This window comes from Sorex araneus, chromosome 3 (genome assembly GCF_027595985.1).
Source record: "Sorex araneus isolate mSorAra2 chromosome 3, mSorAra2.pri, whole genome shotgun sequence".
Classification (NCBI taxonomy): domain Eukaryota; kingdom Metazoa; phylum Chordata; class Mammalia; order Eulipotyphla; family Soricidae; genus Sorex; species Sorex araneus.
Window position 1 is genome coordinate 226,087,441 of NC_073304.1, and position 17,025 is coordinate 226,104,465.

At 55.2% G+C, this 17,025-nt stretch overlaps 1 protein-coding gene across 1 annotated transcript in view; it reads right to left on the reverse strand.

The window, feature by feature from the left end:
- Positions 1–17,025, reverse strand: part of ERN1 (endoplasmic reticulum to nucleus signaling 1) — a 75,982-nt gene that overhangs the window by 39,232 nt on the left and 19,725 nt on the right. The window contains exon 2 of the mRNA XM_055133374.1: positions 4,018–4,138. Within this exon, the coding sequence (XP_054989349.1) occupies positions 4,018–4,138 (121 nt within the window). The remainder of the gene's footprint in view (positions 1–4,017; positions 4,139–17,025) is intronic.

A 17,025-nucleotide genomic window follows, 5' to 3' on the forward strand; every position in this document is an offset into this window, starting at 1 on the left:
TATGACCCAAAAAGCAAAAAAAAAGGAAAAGGAAAAAGAGCGGAGGGATTAAGGCCCTTGCATGTGACTGACACCTGTTCAATAATCAATGCACAAGGGGGGGCTGAGCACCACCAGGGGGCACTCCTGAGCACAGAGCCAGGAGGCCAGGAGTAGCCCCTGAGTAGCACCGGGATGGCCCCAAATCCCACCCCCTCAAAACACTTTCACCCAATGGTTGCACCCCACACTTTGGCAAAAAAATTTGTTATCAAACCCGCCATGACTGTGTGACGAAATAACGTAGAGCTGCTGTTGGCAAGTTCCTTCCACTGGATCCTGGCTCCCGGGATGCCCGCTGGCCAGGTGGGTGACTGCGCCGCAGACAGCCCCACTCTGGTCTCACTGCAGTCTCAGCACAGCAGCACCACGTGAGGACAGATGACCTGGGGGTCGCACATGCTTCCACGGGCTGGGACTGCAGGTGGGAAATCAGCAGGAGGCGGGAGGCCCCTCATCCTGGCTTGTGGGCAGTCCCCTTCGCCCGGCGTCCCCGTGACAGAGCGAGCGCTCTGACGGCTTCTTCACAGCAGGGCCCTCATGCCCTCCAGAGCCGCCCCGAGTGCCCTGACAGACAACGGGTCGGGGAGGGGTGGGGGCGCAGATCCTCTTCCCCAACGCGAGGTGTGGCTCCTTTGCCAGCACTGCACGGGCCAACGCCCTGCCACCCACCACCAGCTCCTGTCCCGCTGGTCTCCCAGGAGAGGGCACAGCGACCTGGGACAGCTGCTGGAGATCACAGGGCAGGGGGACCACACGGGCACCAAGTGGTTCCGGGGCTTAGGGAGGCCGGGGCGGCAGAGATCAGGTGGCCCCCCACCTACACACAGCTCTGCTGCTCTGCCGGGCCCCGCCGGTGGGGCCCACTCTCCCACGGGCTCCCAGCCTCCAAGCTGCTGCTCTACAGAAAAGCACGACAGTCCTTCTTGCACAAGCTTAGACCTGGATGCATCTCCGGGGCGGCTCCGTCTAGCCACACACAGCTCTGTCCCTCCCTCTGGACCATCCGACCTGTCGTTCCGTCGGGCTCGGCATTCACTCCCAGGTAGGGAGCCAGTACGAGCCTGGCAGTCAGCTGTCCAACGACATGATTAAAAATGACTTTCCTGGGGCTGAAGCGATAGCACAGCACGTAGGGCATTTGCCTTGCACGCGGCCGATCTGGGTTCGATTCCCAGCATCCCATATGGTCACCCCAGCGACCACCAGGAGTAATTCCTGAGTGTAGAGCCAGGAGTAACCCCTGTGCATCGCCGGGTGTGACCCAAAACAAAGCAAAAAAAGAGAAGACTTTCCTGAGGGCGGATAGTACAGTGGGTAGGGCGTTTACCTTGCATATGGTCAACCCGGGTTCAGTCCCCGGCATCCCATATGGCCCCCCCAGCACCGCCAGGAGTAACCCCTGAGCATCGTCAGGTGTGACACCCCCCCCCAGGGGCTGGAGCAACAGTCCACAGGGGAGGGCAAACTTGCCCTGTACATGCCTGACCTGGGTTCGATCCCTGGCATCCCACATGGTCCCCGAAGAACCACCAGGAGTGATTCCTGAGTGTAGAACCAAGAATAACCCCTGAACATTGTGGGATATGACCCCCCCAAAAAAAAAATAAATACATGAACAAAAAAAAAGCTAAGACATTAAAAAGATGATGAGGGAGGCCTTAATCGGATTTCTCGAACTCTCCACTTGAGTGTGGTTCTGCTCCGCCCTGCTCCGCGTCCCTGTCAGCGTGGGATCCGCTCCTTCCGTCACCAGTGCTCACCTCCCCCCTCCCCGCCTCTCCCCTCCCCTCGGCCCCTCCCTTCTGGGCCTCACCTGTCACCTTCCGGTGTCTAGTCCTCCCACACACGGCTGAGGGCTAATCTGGAAGCAGAGTGAGTCACTCTGGCCCGCTCCGACACACGCATCTGTTCTGGGCACCAGGGCCTGACACCCGGGGCTTAGGGACTCTTAGGGACACCCGGGGCTCTGCCCGCCTCCCCACTCCCTCCCCATCCCTAAGCGCCTCCTGGACAGACTCCGGGCACAGACACCTCCTTTGCTCCTTCCCAGGGTTTACCGAGACTGGAGTCCAACCCGCCCACTGAGGCGCAGGGCCCGGCCTCCGTGCCAGGACGCCTCAGCTGATTCTCCAGCACTGCGAGCACCTCCCCGAGGCGGCCACGGCACCCTGCAGCCTTGTCACAGCAAAGTCAAGGGCAGTCACTGAGGCCAATCCTCCCAGGACAGGCCAGATCCAACCCTAGGAGTGACTAGATAACCACAAGATGGGACATGGTCGGGGGCTGGAGCCGTAGCACAGCAGGGAGGGCGCTCGCCTGGCATGTGCTCGACCCGGGTTCGAATCCCAGCAGCCCACATGATCCCCGGAGCACCGCCAGGAGGGAGTCCTGGGTGCAGATCCAGAAGTAACCCCTGAACACTGCTGGGTGTGCCCCCCCACACACACACCCCGACCCCCCAAAAAGACAGGGCATGGTTTTGCTAGATACAGTAAACGCGCCTTGTAGAAATGAAGATTTGGGGCCATGATGAAAACAACTCATGCTGGTAAACATGAAAGCCCAGGGCCCCGGGAGCCGGCCGGCCTGCCTGCTACGGCCTTCTTGGACTTGCTGGTTTTCAACAACAGACAAAGTGAAAAGAATCTGAATTGAAAAAACCGAAACAGGGCCAGAGCAATAGCACAGCGGGGAGGGCGTTTGCCTTGCACGTGGCCGAACCGGGTTCGACCTCCGGCATCCCATAGAGTCCCCTGAGCACCGCCAGGAGTAATTCCTGAGTGCAGAGCCGGAAGGAACCCCTGAGCATCGCCAGGTGTGACCCAAAAAGAAAAAGAAAAAACTGAAACAAAACTTTCCTGGTTTCATGCTTTCGAGGCTTCAAGATGGAAGATGACATTTTTGGAGCCCGAAGGCCATGCTCAAACCTGGGGCGACACACTCCGGGGAAAGCCGGGCCCCTCTGAGGTGTAAAGCTGACGGACGCAGGGCCCAGACAGCGGAGGCAGCAGGGTGCGGGGGAGCCCCCAGGCCGGGGATTAGGTCCCGGCTGGACGGGCAGGGCAGAGGATGCGCGGGCTGACCGATGCCGAGCCGTCCCCGCCGCCTGCCAGGCTGTTTGGGAACATTTCATGAAGGCAGGAGAAACACTCGCTGAGCTTGTGAAAATAATGAGTCACAGAGGAGTGACGACAGAGACGGAGCATCAGGCCCCCATCATGCGCCTCCCGGGACGACAGAGGGGCCGGGTATTTGCAGGCCTTTCCCGGGAAAGAGAACTTTAGTAACTGTCGTCTCCCGGCAGCCGAGGGCAGGCCGGCCGAGCTGGAGACATAAAGGCGGAACAAGAAAAACGAGCTCCGCGAATTGCACAGCGGTCAGCGTGGCCCGGAGAACAAGCTGACATTCCTCGGTCACGTCGGCCTCTGCAGAGACAAAGGAGGACCTTGAGGCTGGGAGGACGCCTCGGACGGAGCGGTCGGTGCAGGCTGTGAGGCATTCAAGTGGGATGAAACCAGAGCTGAACATGTGTCTTCACCCGGGCCGACCTTGCCAGAACCCATTTCTAGAATATTCACGGAGCGGGCAGCCACGAGGCGGGGTGGACATATGCTCTTGGAGCCTCTCTTCCCACCCTCCTCCCGCTTGCCCCATCTTTGACTAAATAACGCACAACTGGGGCTGGAGCGACAGCGCAGTGGATAGCATGCGGCCTTGCACGCGGCCGTCCCGGGTTCGATTCCCAGCATCCCATATGGTCCCCTGAGCACCGCCAGGAGTAATTCCTGAGTGCAGAGCCAGGAGTAACCCTTGTGCATCACTGGGTGTGACCCAAAAAGCAAGTAAATAAATAAACAAATAAATAAAAATAATAATAACAATAATGCACAACTGCCCTTCTCTCCCCTGAGCGCAGGTGCCTGGGTGGAAGCAGCCAACCAAACCCACCTGCCCCGAGGGCCGAGGCCCCCTTACCTTCCTTCAGAGTCCATTTGATGGAGCCTGTCCTCTTGCTGACGGCATGCAAGCTCCCGTCCAGGGTGGACACGAACAACAAGGTCTCCGGGAGAGTGACGGTGCTGGGGCTGCCGAAGATCTGCAGAGAGACGAGAGGAAACTCTTCTGGTCAAGGGGATGCTTCCTTCGCCTCGGGCGGGCCTCCCACCAATGCTCACTGCCACAGCTCCCTGAGGAAAGTGGGACTGGGGGCACCTCTGCCCCTGTCAGGGTGCGGGTCTAAACCGCTGCGGAGCCAGGACCGGAACCCAGTGGCCACCTTCCCTCTCAGCAGTGACCTTCCCAGGACAGATTGGTTGATGACCCCCTTGGTGTGATAGAGACCAAGATTCCTTTTTTTTTTTTTTCTTTTTGGGTCACACCTGGCGATGCACAGGGGTCACTCCTGGCTCTGCACTCAGGAATTACCCCTGGCGGTGCTCAGGGGACCATATGGGATGCTGGGAATCGAACCCAAGTCAGCCGCATGCAAGGCAAACGCCCTACCCGCTGTGCTATCGCTCCAGCCCTCACTCTGATTTCTAACCCACCTCCTTCCCTGCTGATAGTTTACTTCAAAAATCTGGTCTTCTTGGGAGTGAGAGAGATAGCACAGAGGTTAGGGCACCTGCCACGCATGCAGCCAACCCGGGTTCAATCCCCAGCACCGCCTGAGCACAGAGCCAGGAGTAAGCCCTGAGCACTGCCAGGTGTGGCCCCCAAACAAAACAAACAGCCACGGCCAGGAAGAGTGGACTCTGGCGAGCATCACACTTGTGAGTCTCAGTGAAGAGCACGCCAGCACTGGAGCCACGGGGATGCACAGCGCAGGGCCAAGCAGCACGATCTGGTACCTGCCGTCAGTCGAGCACCACGGCTGAAAACGAGCACGATCAGCAGCAACGGCAAAGTGGGAGAGGAGGCAATGAGGAAATAAAGATTCAAAAATTGAGGCCAGAGCCATAGTCCAGCGGACTGAGCACTTGCCTCACAGGTGACAAGACCCGGATCTGGTCCCTGGCACGCCCTATGGTACCATAAGCTTGCCAGGAGTGATCCCTGAGCACAGAGCCAGGAGTAAGTCCTGAACACAACCGCATGTGGCCCCCAAACCAAAACCAATAAATAAATCTGTAATCACCAAAAAGAAGAAAACAGCCAAAGGTCATAACATTTTATTTCCCATCTAGGGCGCCGAAGCGATAGTTCAGTGGGTAGGGCGTTTTCCTTGCATGTGGGCAACCCGGGTTTGATCCCCGGCATCCCATATGGTCCCCCAAGCACCGCCGGGAGCTAGGAGTAATAAGCCCTGAGCATCGCCGGGTGTGACCCAAAAAGAAAAAGAAGAAAGGAAAAAAATTTTCTTTCCCATCTATTATTGGTGGCAATAAAAATTATAATAAGTATAGGGGCTGGAGCAATAGTACAGTGGGTAGGGCGTTTCCCTTGCATGCGGCTGACCCGGGTTCAATCCCCAACATCCATATGACTCCCCCAGCACCACCAGGAGTGACCCCTGAGTGCAGAACCAAGAGAAAGCCCTGAACGACACTGGGCATGGATCAAAAATAAAACAACAACAACAACATTTTTAAGTTTGATGTTTCTGAAAAGCATGAGAATCTCACTGTAAATTCACTACTACACAAGAATATTCTAAAATTTCCGTAGAATTTTACCACATCTCTGTGTGTGTGCAGCTCACTGCACACGGAGCTCGTCTTTGCTCCTTTCATCCCAGTCTTACATCCCAAAGAAAGAATCCCAGACACGGGAAAATAATCCCTGTGAGACTATGTCCCCTCTCCAAACACAGGAAACTAGAAATATTTGAATTTCCAACAACATCCACATAGCCAAAGTAAATGAGGACCCAGTCACTTGACAGAATATTAGGTGATCAGTCAAACGGCTACGGCACAGTAGAGAAAAATGCTTATGTGCATCACCGAGTGAGATGCGTGGGGTCCCAGCGTCAATGCACATGGTAGGGACAGTTTTTCTTTTTCTTTTTTTTTTTGCTTTTTGGGTCACACCCAGCAATGCACAGAGGTTACTCCTGGTTCTACACTCAGGAATTACTCCTGGTGGTGCTCAGGGGACCATATGGGATGCTGGGATTCGAACCCGGGTCGGCTGCGTGCAAGGCAAACGCCCTACCCGCTGTGCTATCGCTCCAGCCCCGAGACAGTTTTTCTAAGCAGCCAAGAGTGTTTCTTTCACCTGCCTGTCCTACCACTGCCAGGAACTGCACCACGACCCACCCACTGCAGCATGGGAGCCGCCGTACATGTCTGCACGCGTGCACGCACACACACACACACACACACACACACACACACACACGTGCACGCGTGCGCCTGTGCTAAGTGGGGAGACTCCCTAGGATGACAGCCTTTTGAGATCTGCGCCCATTCAGCCCTGTCACCTCCTAATGAAGTCTTTCTTTGTCACTAGACTTTGCTGCCAATCAGCTGGTTCCTGTGGCCTTGAATTAAAAACTGGCCAACACAACTTGCTGCTGCTACAACTGTTTGTTGTGCACAGATTCTGCTTAGGATGAAGGCCTAGGCCGGCTGACTTCTGGCACGAAACATCTGCCGACCATGGCAGGGCCTGGGGTCGCCCGGTTGGGCCTGCCTGGCAGGCGTGAGCCTGTGACTTTGATCCCACCCCACCACCCCCCGTGTCCCTTGACACTAGTGTTTGGGATCCCCGGAACCGTGACAAAGTGAGCAAGCTCCGGCCACCGCAAACCAGAGTGCCTGAGCACCTCGATGCGGTGTGGGACCTGCCAGTGCAAAAATGACGACAAAGAGACGGGGTTGAGGGGGTGGGGAGTTAAAATTTCTAGAGAGGGGCTGGAGCAATAGCACAGCAGGTAGGGCGTTTGCCTTGCACGCGGCCGACCCGGGTCTGATTCCCAGCATCCCATATGGTCCCCCGAGCACCACCATGGGTAATTCCTGAGTGCAGAACCAGGAATAACCCCTGTGCATTGCCAGGTGTGACCCAAAAAGAAAAAAAAAATTCTATATATAGAGAGAGAGGGGGAAAGAGTGGCAGGTCCAGGGAGCAGCTCTAAGGGTTCGAACACATGCTTTGTACACAGGAGCCCCAGACTCCAGGCCCAGCACTGCTGAGTGACCCACCCCACCCACCTCCACCCCCTGCCAAACCAAAAGAAGTAAAAAGAATTCAAAATCAGATGGAAAGGGTCTTCGGTGCCCTGGAGCCTGACCTGACTCATGCAGCCCCCCCAGCTGAGATCGGGAAAGCGGCTCTTCCTGGGGTGCTGCCTCGCTTCTCCCTGGAGGAACCAGGGAGATGGTTGAAGCCGCTGCCAGCACCTGCCGCTTCGTCCCCTGCCAGTGCGTGACCAGGAGGGCGGCTGAGGTGGGGGCGCCCACAGCGGCAAACCCCACGGCCGCTGAAGGCCACTGACAGCATCCGAGGAAAACGCTTCACTTTCCGCCCTACCTCTGGAACTAGGATGTCCGTCTCGGAGGGCGGCCAGGCCGGGGAAACAGACGCCTGCCGGGGGGCAGAGGGCTCTTCTGGAGTGGGGGTTGGAGCCGGTTCAAACCACCACAGCCCACAGGAGCTGGCCCCGCTCCCGTCTCAGTCCGGTGAGATAGCCCAGAGGTTAAGGCCCTGGCCTTGCAGACAGCTGACCCCCGCTCTATCCCCGGCACGATACGGTACCCTGAGCACTGCTGGGAGCGACCCCTGAGCAGAGCTGGCGGTGTGACAGCCACCCCCCAATAAATAGAATAAGGAAGCAGGAAGGGGGCAAGGCCCGGGCGAGCAGCAGGCCACGCCGGCCCGCTGAGAACGGAGCTCCTGAGACCTGACTGTCCCCCCGAGAAGGGGAGAGGTTTGTCACTGATGTCGGGGTGCCTGGGGGGTGCTAGAGGGATGCAGGCTGGAGGGGGAAGAGCTGAAGTGGAAGGCAGGTGCGTCTCTGGGAGGTGGGGGGTGGCAGGCCCTGCAGAGACCCTCCCCAGCCGCCGTGTGGGTTACCCCGTGAGGAACCCTCTTGCACTACAGAGCTCGGGATCGAAACTGGGTTGAATGCTCCAGGCGGCTGAAGTCAACAAGGGAGCCACTGGGAGATCAGGGAGATTTTGGCAAGCACGTGTTTCGACAGAACAAGATGGATGAGAAAGACACAGAGAAGAAGCTGAAGGAGGGATCTGCCGAAAGACCGGGCCAGCGCGCCCTGACCAGCCAGCTGCCAAGGCGCAGACACGCCACGGTCCGAACACGAAGCCCATTCTCTGCTTAAGGTTACTGGGACAAGAATCCAAACAGTACACACACACACACACACACACACACACACACACACACACACACACACACACACACACACACACACAAATACACATCCTAGTTTTCATGCTCTGCAAGGAAAGACTGCATAGAAGATGCCTAGAAGAAAAGATTGCAGCAACAATATTTTCTCCTCTGTATTCTCAATCTCGTACAATGTGATTCGTGTAATCTGCACTGATTTTTAACAAAACAGAAAGGAGACAGATCACTTAAGTGATGGGAGAGGGAGCAGGAACGATAGTACAATGGGTAGGGTGTTTGCCTTGCATGCGGTCAACCCGGGTTCGATCCCCAGCATCCCATATGGTCCCCGAGGAGTAATTCCTAAGTGCAGAGCCAAGAGTAGCCCCTGAGCATTTCCAAGTGTGACCAAAAAAGCGAGAGAGAGAGAGAGAGAGAGAGAGAGAGAGAGAGAGAGAGAGAGAGAGAGAGAGAGAGAGAAGAGAGAGAGAGAGAGAGAGAGAGAGAGAGAGAGGGAGAGAGAGAGATGGGAGAGAAGCTGAAATGGAGTTGATTTGGGAGCCACCACCAGTAGTACCAGAGGTTACTTCCAGCTCTGTGCTCAGGGGACCAGGTGGTGCTGGGGATCTTACCTGGGTCTCCCACCTGCAACATAGGCGCTCAGCCCTTGGAGCCGTCTACTGATGCCGGAAACTGAAACGGAGAGCTTCAGCAAGCTTCTGAGATCTTTCTTTTTGGCCGGGGGGAGGGTTGGGTCACACCCGGCAATGCACAGGGGTTTCTCCTGGCTCTGGACTCAGGAATTACTCCTGGCAGTGCTCGGGGGACCATATGGGATGCTGAGAATTGAACCCAGGTTGGCCACGTGCAGGGCAAACGCCCTACCCACTGTGCTATGGCTGCAGCCCCAAGCTTCTGAGATCTTGCTCATCTAAGGACATGAGACAACTCAACCTCCTCTGATGGTTAATAGCTACGGAACAGGGTGCGAATGCAAGATGACATGCACCCAAGTGTCCAAGAGTGAGGTCCTTATCGTGGCCGCCTCCGGTGCTAAAAATGAACGAACTGCCCCCATACGCCTTACTGCAGGGGCGATACTGACGGGGGCAGCTCGGAAACACAGGCCTGGCTGCTCTCGGTGGAAACGGAAGCCACCTGCCCCATCTGAGCATCTCGGAAACCGCAGGAAGAGCAATTGTTTACGGTTGGCTGGTGACTCGAAATAAGACACAGATTGCACCATCAACACAGCTGTCTAAAAATCTCAACTATACCAGGTCTGGTTACAAATTGAACTCAGCAATGGAGAGAGCACTGCCCACGGTGACATCACGACCAACAGGCTCCCCCTCCCCCACCCACACCCACACACTCCTTGAAGCTGTTTCCAGTTAGGGTCCCCGGGGCATGGTCCCCAATGTGTTCTTCTCCTGGAAGGCAAGTTAATATCACAGAATCTCTGGCTTTTTTTCCCCCCCAGCTTCTTCCCCATTGGCTTTTTTTTTTTTTAAGCGTGAAAATGCTACTTTCAAATGAATGCAGAGGCGGAGGAAATAAACCTAGAGATGCCTTCAGCAATGTGGCCTGAGCCCAGCTGAGGAAGGACACCTTGTGCCCGAGGCACTGTCAGAACCTGCCCACAGTCAGCTGCCTGTTCCCTAGGGGACACGGGAATGGAAGGGCCACTCACAGGGCCACAACCTGATTCCACAGACTGTGAGTGGGGGCCGGGGGGAGGCGGATTCTGTGCATCGTTCGTCTAATAAGTGGGGTGGCCGCTGATCACTGCTAAGGAGGCGTTTTCCAGGGTGGGGATGTCGTGGCGAGTAATATAGTCTGGCCTAAAGGGAGACTCTCACACAAGGTGACCCCAGGACAACAGCCCTGAACACGCCCAGCTGAGGTCTCCTGGGAAGCTGGGCTGTGCAGGGCCAGTGGGGTGGGGGGGAGGGGGAGAAAGCAGCATCTGCCGGTGGGAAGGTGCCATCTACAGGAGTGTCCTCCAAGAGCCACTCCAGGGCGGCAGCCTCCGGCTCAACGTTCTGATGACGAAGCCAGGTGGCACCAAGGCCGGCAGCTGCCCGCGTCAGAGATGCACCGCTCACGTATTTCCCACAGACACTCGAAAGCTTACGCAGAGAAGATTCAAAGTCCTGGCACTCCCGTATCGCTTAATATTGTAAATGTGACTATTAGTCGCTCTCGCATTAATCAGCTCCACTCCTTATGTTTCTAGTAAGGGCGGGCGGGGGGAGGGGGGCTGCGTAAAAAAAAAAATCCAGGCTAGGGGCTGAAGCGATAGCACAGCGGGTAGGGCGTTTGCCTTGCACGCGGCTGACCCAGGTTCGATTCCCAGCATCCCATATGGTCCCCTGAGCACTGCCAGGAGTAATTTCTGAGCGCAGAGCCAGGAGTAACCCCTGTGCATCGCCGGGTGCTATCCAAAAAGCAAAAACAACAAAACAAAACAATAATCCTGTAACTTTGGGGCTGGAGTGATAGCACAGCGGGTAGGGCGTTTGCCTTGCACGCGGCCGACCCAGGTTCAAATCCCAGTATCCCATATGGTCCCCTGAGCACCGCCAGGGGTGATTCCTGAGTGCAAGAGCCAGGAGTGACCCCTGTGCATTGCTGGGTGTGACCCAAAAAGCAAAAAAATAAAAAAAAGAAAAATCCAGGCTAAAGCAGGCCCTGGAAGAACTTTATTTAGAAAACATCTTCGTTAAAGAGAATCGTGGCCACCGGGGACCCAGGGCACAGCCAACATGGGGACCCGCCATGGCACTTGGGAGGTGGCCTGAGGCTGGAGGGCACAGCACGCTGGTCTCTGCTGCCCGGCCCGCAGCAAAGGTAAGGGTCAGTGCGGGCCTTTCATCTGGAAGTCTGCGTAGGTGCGGCAGGCCTGCGGGGGGAGCCCCAAGCCGGCCTCCGGGTCTCCACTAAAGAAGCTGCGCATCTCCTTTCTAGAAGCGCTTTACTTCAGGATCTGCAATTTTTTTTTTTAAATCTGTCATATAGTTCAGATGCTTTTGGATGCTTATCTTTTTTAATCATAATACTTTCCTATTCAAAGAGTGATTGTAGGGGCTGGAGCAATAGCACAGCGGGTAGGGCGTTTGCCTTGCACTCGGCAGACCCGGTTTTGACCCAGGTTCGATTCCCAGCATCCCATATGGTCCCCTGAGCACCGCCAGGGGTGATTCCTGAGTGCAGAGCCAGGAGTCATCCCTGTGCATCGTCAGGTGTGACCCAAAAAGCAAAAACAAACAAACGACCAAAAACAAAGAGTGATTCTACATGTCCAAATTATACTTCCCTACAGAATTATTCCTCTCACATTCTTTCAATATTATTAAAATGCTAAGTAGAAAATATTGTTTTGTTTTATAAACAGTATGTTTCTAATTTTAAAGATAAGATAAGTGAAAGGAGGAAGGAAATCTATTACCCGAATCTTCCAAACAAACAAAAAAAAGAAGGTGCACAGACACGTACAGGAACTGCACGCTTCTCTGGTGTGGGACCTGACCGGTCCAACCCAACGGCACATCTGCAAGAGTTTAGGCCAGAAGGCAGTGCAGTGGGAGGTGGTGCAGAGAGGTGGGACATTGGGGAGGGTGCTTGCCTTGCACACGGCCGACCCTGGGTTCCATTCCTGGCACCCAATATGGTCCTCTGCGTACCACCAGGAGTGATTCTTGAGCACAGAGCCAGGAGTAACCCCTAAACATCTCTGGGTGTGACCCAAAACCAAAAAAAAAAAATTAGCAAGGGAAAATGAAGATCTTCCCATGAAGCTTCTCTCCTCCCGACTTCCACTCAGACAGACGACAGTATTTGCGACAATATTCGTACACGGCGATCTGGCTGAGAGCAATGGCGCAGACACACGCTTCTCTCTACGGAAGACCACACCAGTTTCCAGGATTTGTGCAGGGGCTCTTTTTTTTCTGTTTGGTTTTACTAAATTTTCCTGTGAGCACTGGAATACTGTTACATTACATAATCTAACCTGAGTTTTCTCTATTTAAGGCGAAGGAACCCATTCCTTCCCACTGAAAATACAATAGTGCTTGTCTAATTCCAGCAAGGATATGGGCACGTTTCCAATAAACTATCAATCATTACACAATAGGGGGGGGCAGCACCCCTGTTCCAGGGGCGACCAACCTGCAGGCAGGAGCCAGTCTGTATCTGCAGTGCAGGGGTCCTGCCCATGGGGCTCGGACCAGTAGGCAGGTTGGCCTGGGCGTAAAGCAAAGGCAAACTGACAGAAGATTCGTTCTGGAAGTTTCGGCGAGAGCTTAATGGGCTGGGCACTTGCTTTGCAGGCGGGAGACTCAGGTTCAATAGCCAGAACTTCATATGCACTGCTGGGGTGACCCCTCCCCCACAAAAAAAGAAAAGGAAACACACACACACACACACACACACACACACACACACACACACACACACACGGCACATGTGAAACAAGGAAAGGAGTACCTAAGAAAGATTTCCAAGGTGTTCTGTTTTGTTCCATAGATCAGACATAAGAAATCTGGAGAACAGGGGCTGGAGCGATAGCACAGCAGGTAGGGCGTTTGCCTTGAACGCGGCCGACCCGGGTTCAAATCCCAGCATCCCATATGGTCCCCTGAGCACCGCCAGGGGTGATTCCTGAGTGCATGAGCCAGGAGTGACCCCTGTGCATTGCTGGGTGTGACCCAAAAAGCAAAAAAAAAAAAAAAAAGAAATCTGGAGAACAATTAGCTGCATGTTGCCAAGAGCAGAATCCAGGTTTTGAGTGGCCCCCAGGACTTGCTGAGGAAGAGATGAGGAAGAGAGCTCTTCATTGCTACACTTAGCGACAGCGCTGGGAGGTGAGCAGGACCTCCCTGCAGGGCGGTCCCAGGGCTAAAGGACCCAAAAGGCGAGATCAAAGTGCACAGAGGGAGTGCAGCTGTGGAGGCCAGGGGGAGGGGAGGGGCTCAGGGGCGAGCACTGTGAGTCTGATCCCTGGTATTTGCCCGTGTCACTGCAGCTGAGCTGAATCCCTGGCCCTGCAGCCACAGCCAAGTGTGTGAGCACTGGGGTACTGGAACAGTAACAACGGGAGGGGAAGAGTGTAGAGGAGCAGAGAGAAGGAAGCGCATAATTCTGCTGGCTACAATTAGCTAGAAGGCATCAGAGGTCTGAGCCCTGGGGGAGGCTGGGGGGGCCATGCTCCACTGGGCTGTGCTCAGGGCTAATTCCTGGCTCGGTGCTCACCCCTGGTAGTACTCTGGGGACCATATGAGGTGCTGGGGGATTGAGCCCGGGTCAGCTACGAGCGAGAACTAACCCCTCTACTGTCCCTTCCGCTCCAGGATGAGCTGGTTTTTAATGACTATTGCTGGGAGTCTTTCTGGCACGCCTTAATGGACACTGGTTCTCTGGGATCTCCTTTCCCATCCTTCCTTCCTTTTTTCTTTTGTCGTGTTGGGGATCAAAACCAGAGCCTCATGCCCGTGAGATGTTTCTCCCATGGAGCCACATTCCTAGCTTCCCAATAGGGTATCTTAAAAAGAATTTTTTTTTTACTTCAATCTGTGTAAAGTCAGTCCAGCAGTCAGAAGTATAAAAAATAATATTCTGTTAACATAGTCACTTGGCAGGCGCTTCAACTACATTTAATAATATTTTTTTCCAAAGTCCATCTGTGTCTACAATTCCATTCTCAGCAATATTATCTCCCTCAGTCTGTAACTCAAACAGGGCCATGGCTCTGTGAATCCTGGTTGCTTTACCAAAGTACCCTGTGGAGAACTGTCATTTTTCATGCCCTTTGATCTCGCTGGAAGACTGCCCAAGGATGGTCCAAAAGACAAATATGGGGGCCAGACTGATAGAATAGTGGGCTGGGCATTTGCCTTGCACCTGGCTGATCCCGGGTTCAATGCCCAGCACCCCGTATGGTCCCCTGAGCATTGCCAGGCATGACCCCTGAGCACAGAGCCAGGAGTAAGCCCTTAGCTCAGCTGAGTGTAACCTAAACCACCCCCCCTCCCCCCCACACACAAAAAGACAAACAAACAAGAATGCCAACTGGAAATTCACCAGAGCAGCAACCCCAGGTAAATGCCAGCGCAGACCACATTCATGAAGCCAACGCTGAAAGTGTCCTGAGCAAAAAACTCCCTGTGATAGGGGGCTGGAGCCATAGCACAGCGGGTAGGGCATTTGCCTTGCACGCGGCCAACCCGGGTTCGATTCCCAGCATCCCATATGGTCCCCTGAGCACCGCCGGGAGTAATTCCTGAGTGCAGAGCCAGGAGTAACCCCTGTACTCAAAAAAAATTAAAAAGACTCCCCGTGATGGGGGAAAAGGGGGTAAAGTCCGAGTCCCTGAGGCCCTCCGAGGGGGCCCTTCTGCGGGGGTCGCCGAGACAGACACAACAAAGCTGATTCAGCTCAAACTGCTCCGCAGTCCCCACCTGTGCCCACGCCTGGTCCGACAGGAAGAAGCGGATCCCTGTGCGAAGACCTGTCCGGCCCCCACGGCCACGCGGCTCCCTGCGCTCAGTCTGTCCCCCTGCGTCAGAGTTAAGGGGAGTCACGAAGGGCTGTGGCACAGCTCAAAGGACAGGGCAGAGGCCTCGCATATGGGAGCCCTGGCTGCCACCCCCAGCACTGCACGGTCCCCGGAACTCTGAAGAGTGACCCCTGCACACTGACACTGCTGCTAGTACCCCCCTCCCCCAATACTGGAGAGACTAAGAGACTCTTGTGTGCGTGCATGTGTATGTGTTTGTGTGTGTGTGTGTATGTGTGTGGTGCCTCACAGACGCCAGGGCAAATGCGTGTGTGTGTGTCTATGTGTGTCTCTGTGTGTGTGTGTGTGTGTGTGTGTGTGTGTGTGTGTGTGTGTGTGGTGCCTCGCAGACGCCAGGGCAAATGCATGTGTCTGTGTGTGTGTGTTTGTGTGTTTGTGTGTGTGTGTGTGTGTGTGTGTGTGTGTGTGTGTGTGTGGTGCCTCACAGACGCCAGGGCAAATGCTTGACCACCAAGCTCCATCCCTCGCCAAGAGGTTTCGTGTTTCCTTGCGCCTGTGTTTAAAGGATTTTGGTCTGCTTCGAAGCCCTTCCAAATTCTGTCACACTTCATTTCCTGGTGTGTCAGTCACCGGTAACCTGTCAGACACATGGTTCCTTCTTACCCACCTGTCGGCTGTTCTGCTTCCTGATATTAAGTCAATAAAGGTGACCGTGACATTTGCTTTGGACGGGAGTCAAGTGTCTGGCTACGGCCAGGCAGGGCCCAACGGAACAGCTCTGTGCGGTTTCCAGCCCAGGCAGCTCCCGGAGCTAAAGGAACATTTGTGGCCGTTCTCGCGGGTGGTGTAATTAACCACCACCCCAGACAGTTACACACCTTCCTCCAGTTACCACACGACTCCTCTCCTGGACCCCTCAAGAGTCCCGCAGCCTCCCAAGTGCAAAGGTATGCTAATTTCACAACAGGTGAACAAGTTTCCCCAAACTGGTTCGGGGCCCCAGGTTCAATGTCAAAGTTCAAACAGCTGCAACTCCCTTTCTGCCCAAGGTCAGCTGCGGTGCTGCCAACCAGCGGGCGGGAGCTGGGGGTGCGAGGTGCCCGAGGGAGCCCGCTCTCAGCCCACAGCCTCGGGAACAGGGTCCAACCCAGCAGGGTCCTGCGGCCATAGCCCTTGGGGAACAGCCCAGAGATAGAAGGGTGGGGGGGAAACCCAAGGAACACCCCAAGTTTCACACCCATTTAGGGGTCCAGATGCAGAATGCCGTTTCCCCCACCACTTATGTGCTGTGGCGGCTTAAGGCCAACAGCTGGTTGTGATCGAGAGGCCGTAAAAGCTTGAGACCTTGGCCACACTGGGAAGCCCGTCAGGCGTGTGCCTTAATGGAGCAGCATGGTAAACACACTAAATGCAGAGAGGTCTGACTTAGATGGTTAACTCGCCGGGAGCCAGCCTTGATGCAGTGGGAGATGTGTGTTCTTGTGCATTCATCTGTAGTGAAACCCATGATTAGGAAGTCGGCAAGTCTTTGTATGAAAACCCCCAAGGAGGGAAAAAAAATAGAGACTCAAGTAGATACCAGACTTGTGGGGCCTGATAATGGCAACTAATCTGAAGCTGTCCATTTTGCCTCTTTCCAGAGATTTCTTGGTGGGCTGTAATGGTGTGTGGGAGGGGCGGATGGGGGTGGGGGAGAGCGGGGAAGATGGAGAGGGAAATGGAAAGAGGTAAAGTAGAAAGTGGATAAATGCTCTAGTTAAATAAAAATTATCTACCAACTCCAGGGTTTATGACTTAATTGCCACCCACGCCCGCCAGATGCTGGCACGCTTTATCAAAGGAGCTTAAGTGGGCCTCGGGATGCCGGTCAGCCCCACAGGCCCCGGCCAGCTGCCCCACTGGTGGAAGTAAGTTCCAGGGAGACGCAGACTCCTGCTGGTGCCCACCACGCCCCTCTCTGCTGAACCAAACAGGCCCTGAGGTCCGCAGGGCGCCATCCACCAGGTCAAAGGGCCTCCTTCCGGTTCCTGGGAGACGGCTGTCTCAGAGACAGGGGTTGACGGGAGCAGCTCGCTCCACCCCCTCATCAGAGAGAGGAAACTGAGGCCCAGAGAGGTGGAGTGACTTGCCCGGGGCACCACGGTCAGCTCACCGCAAGCGGGGCTGGA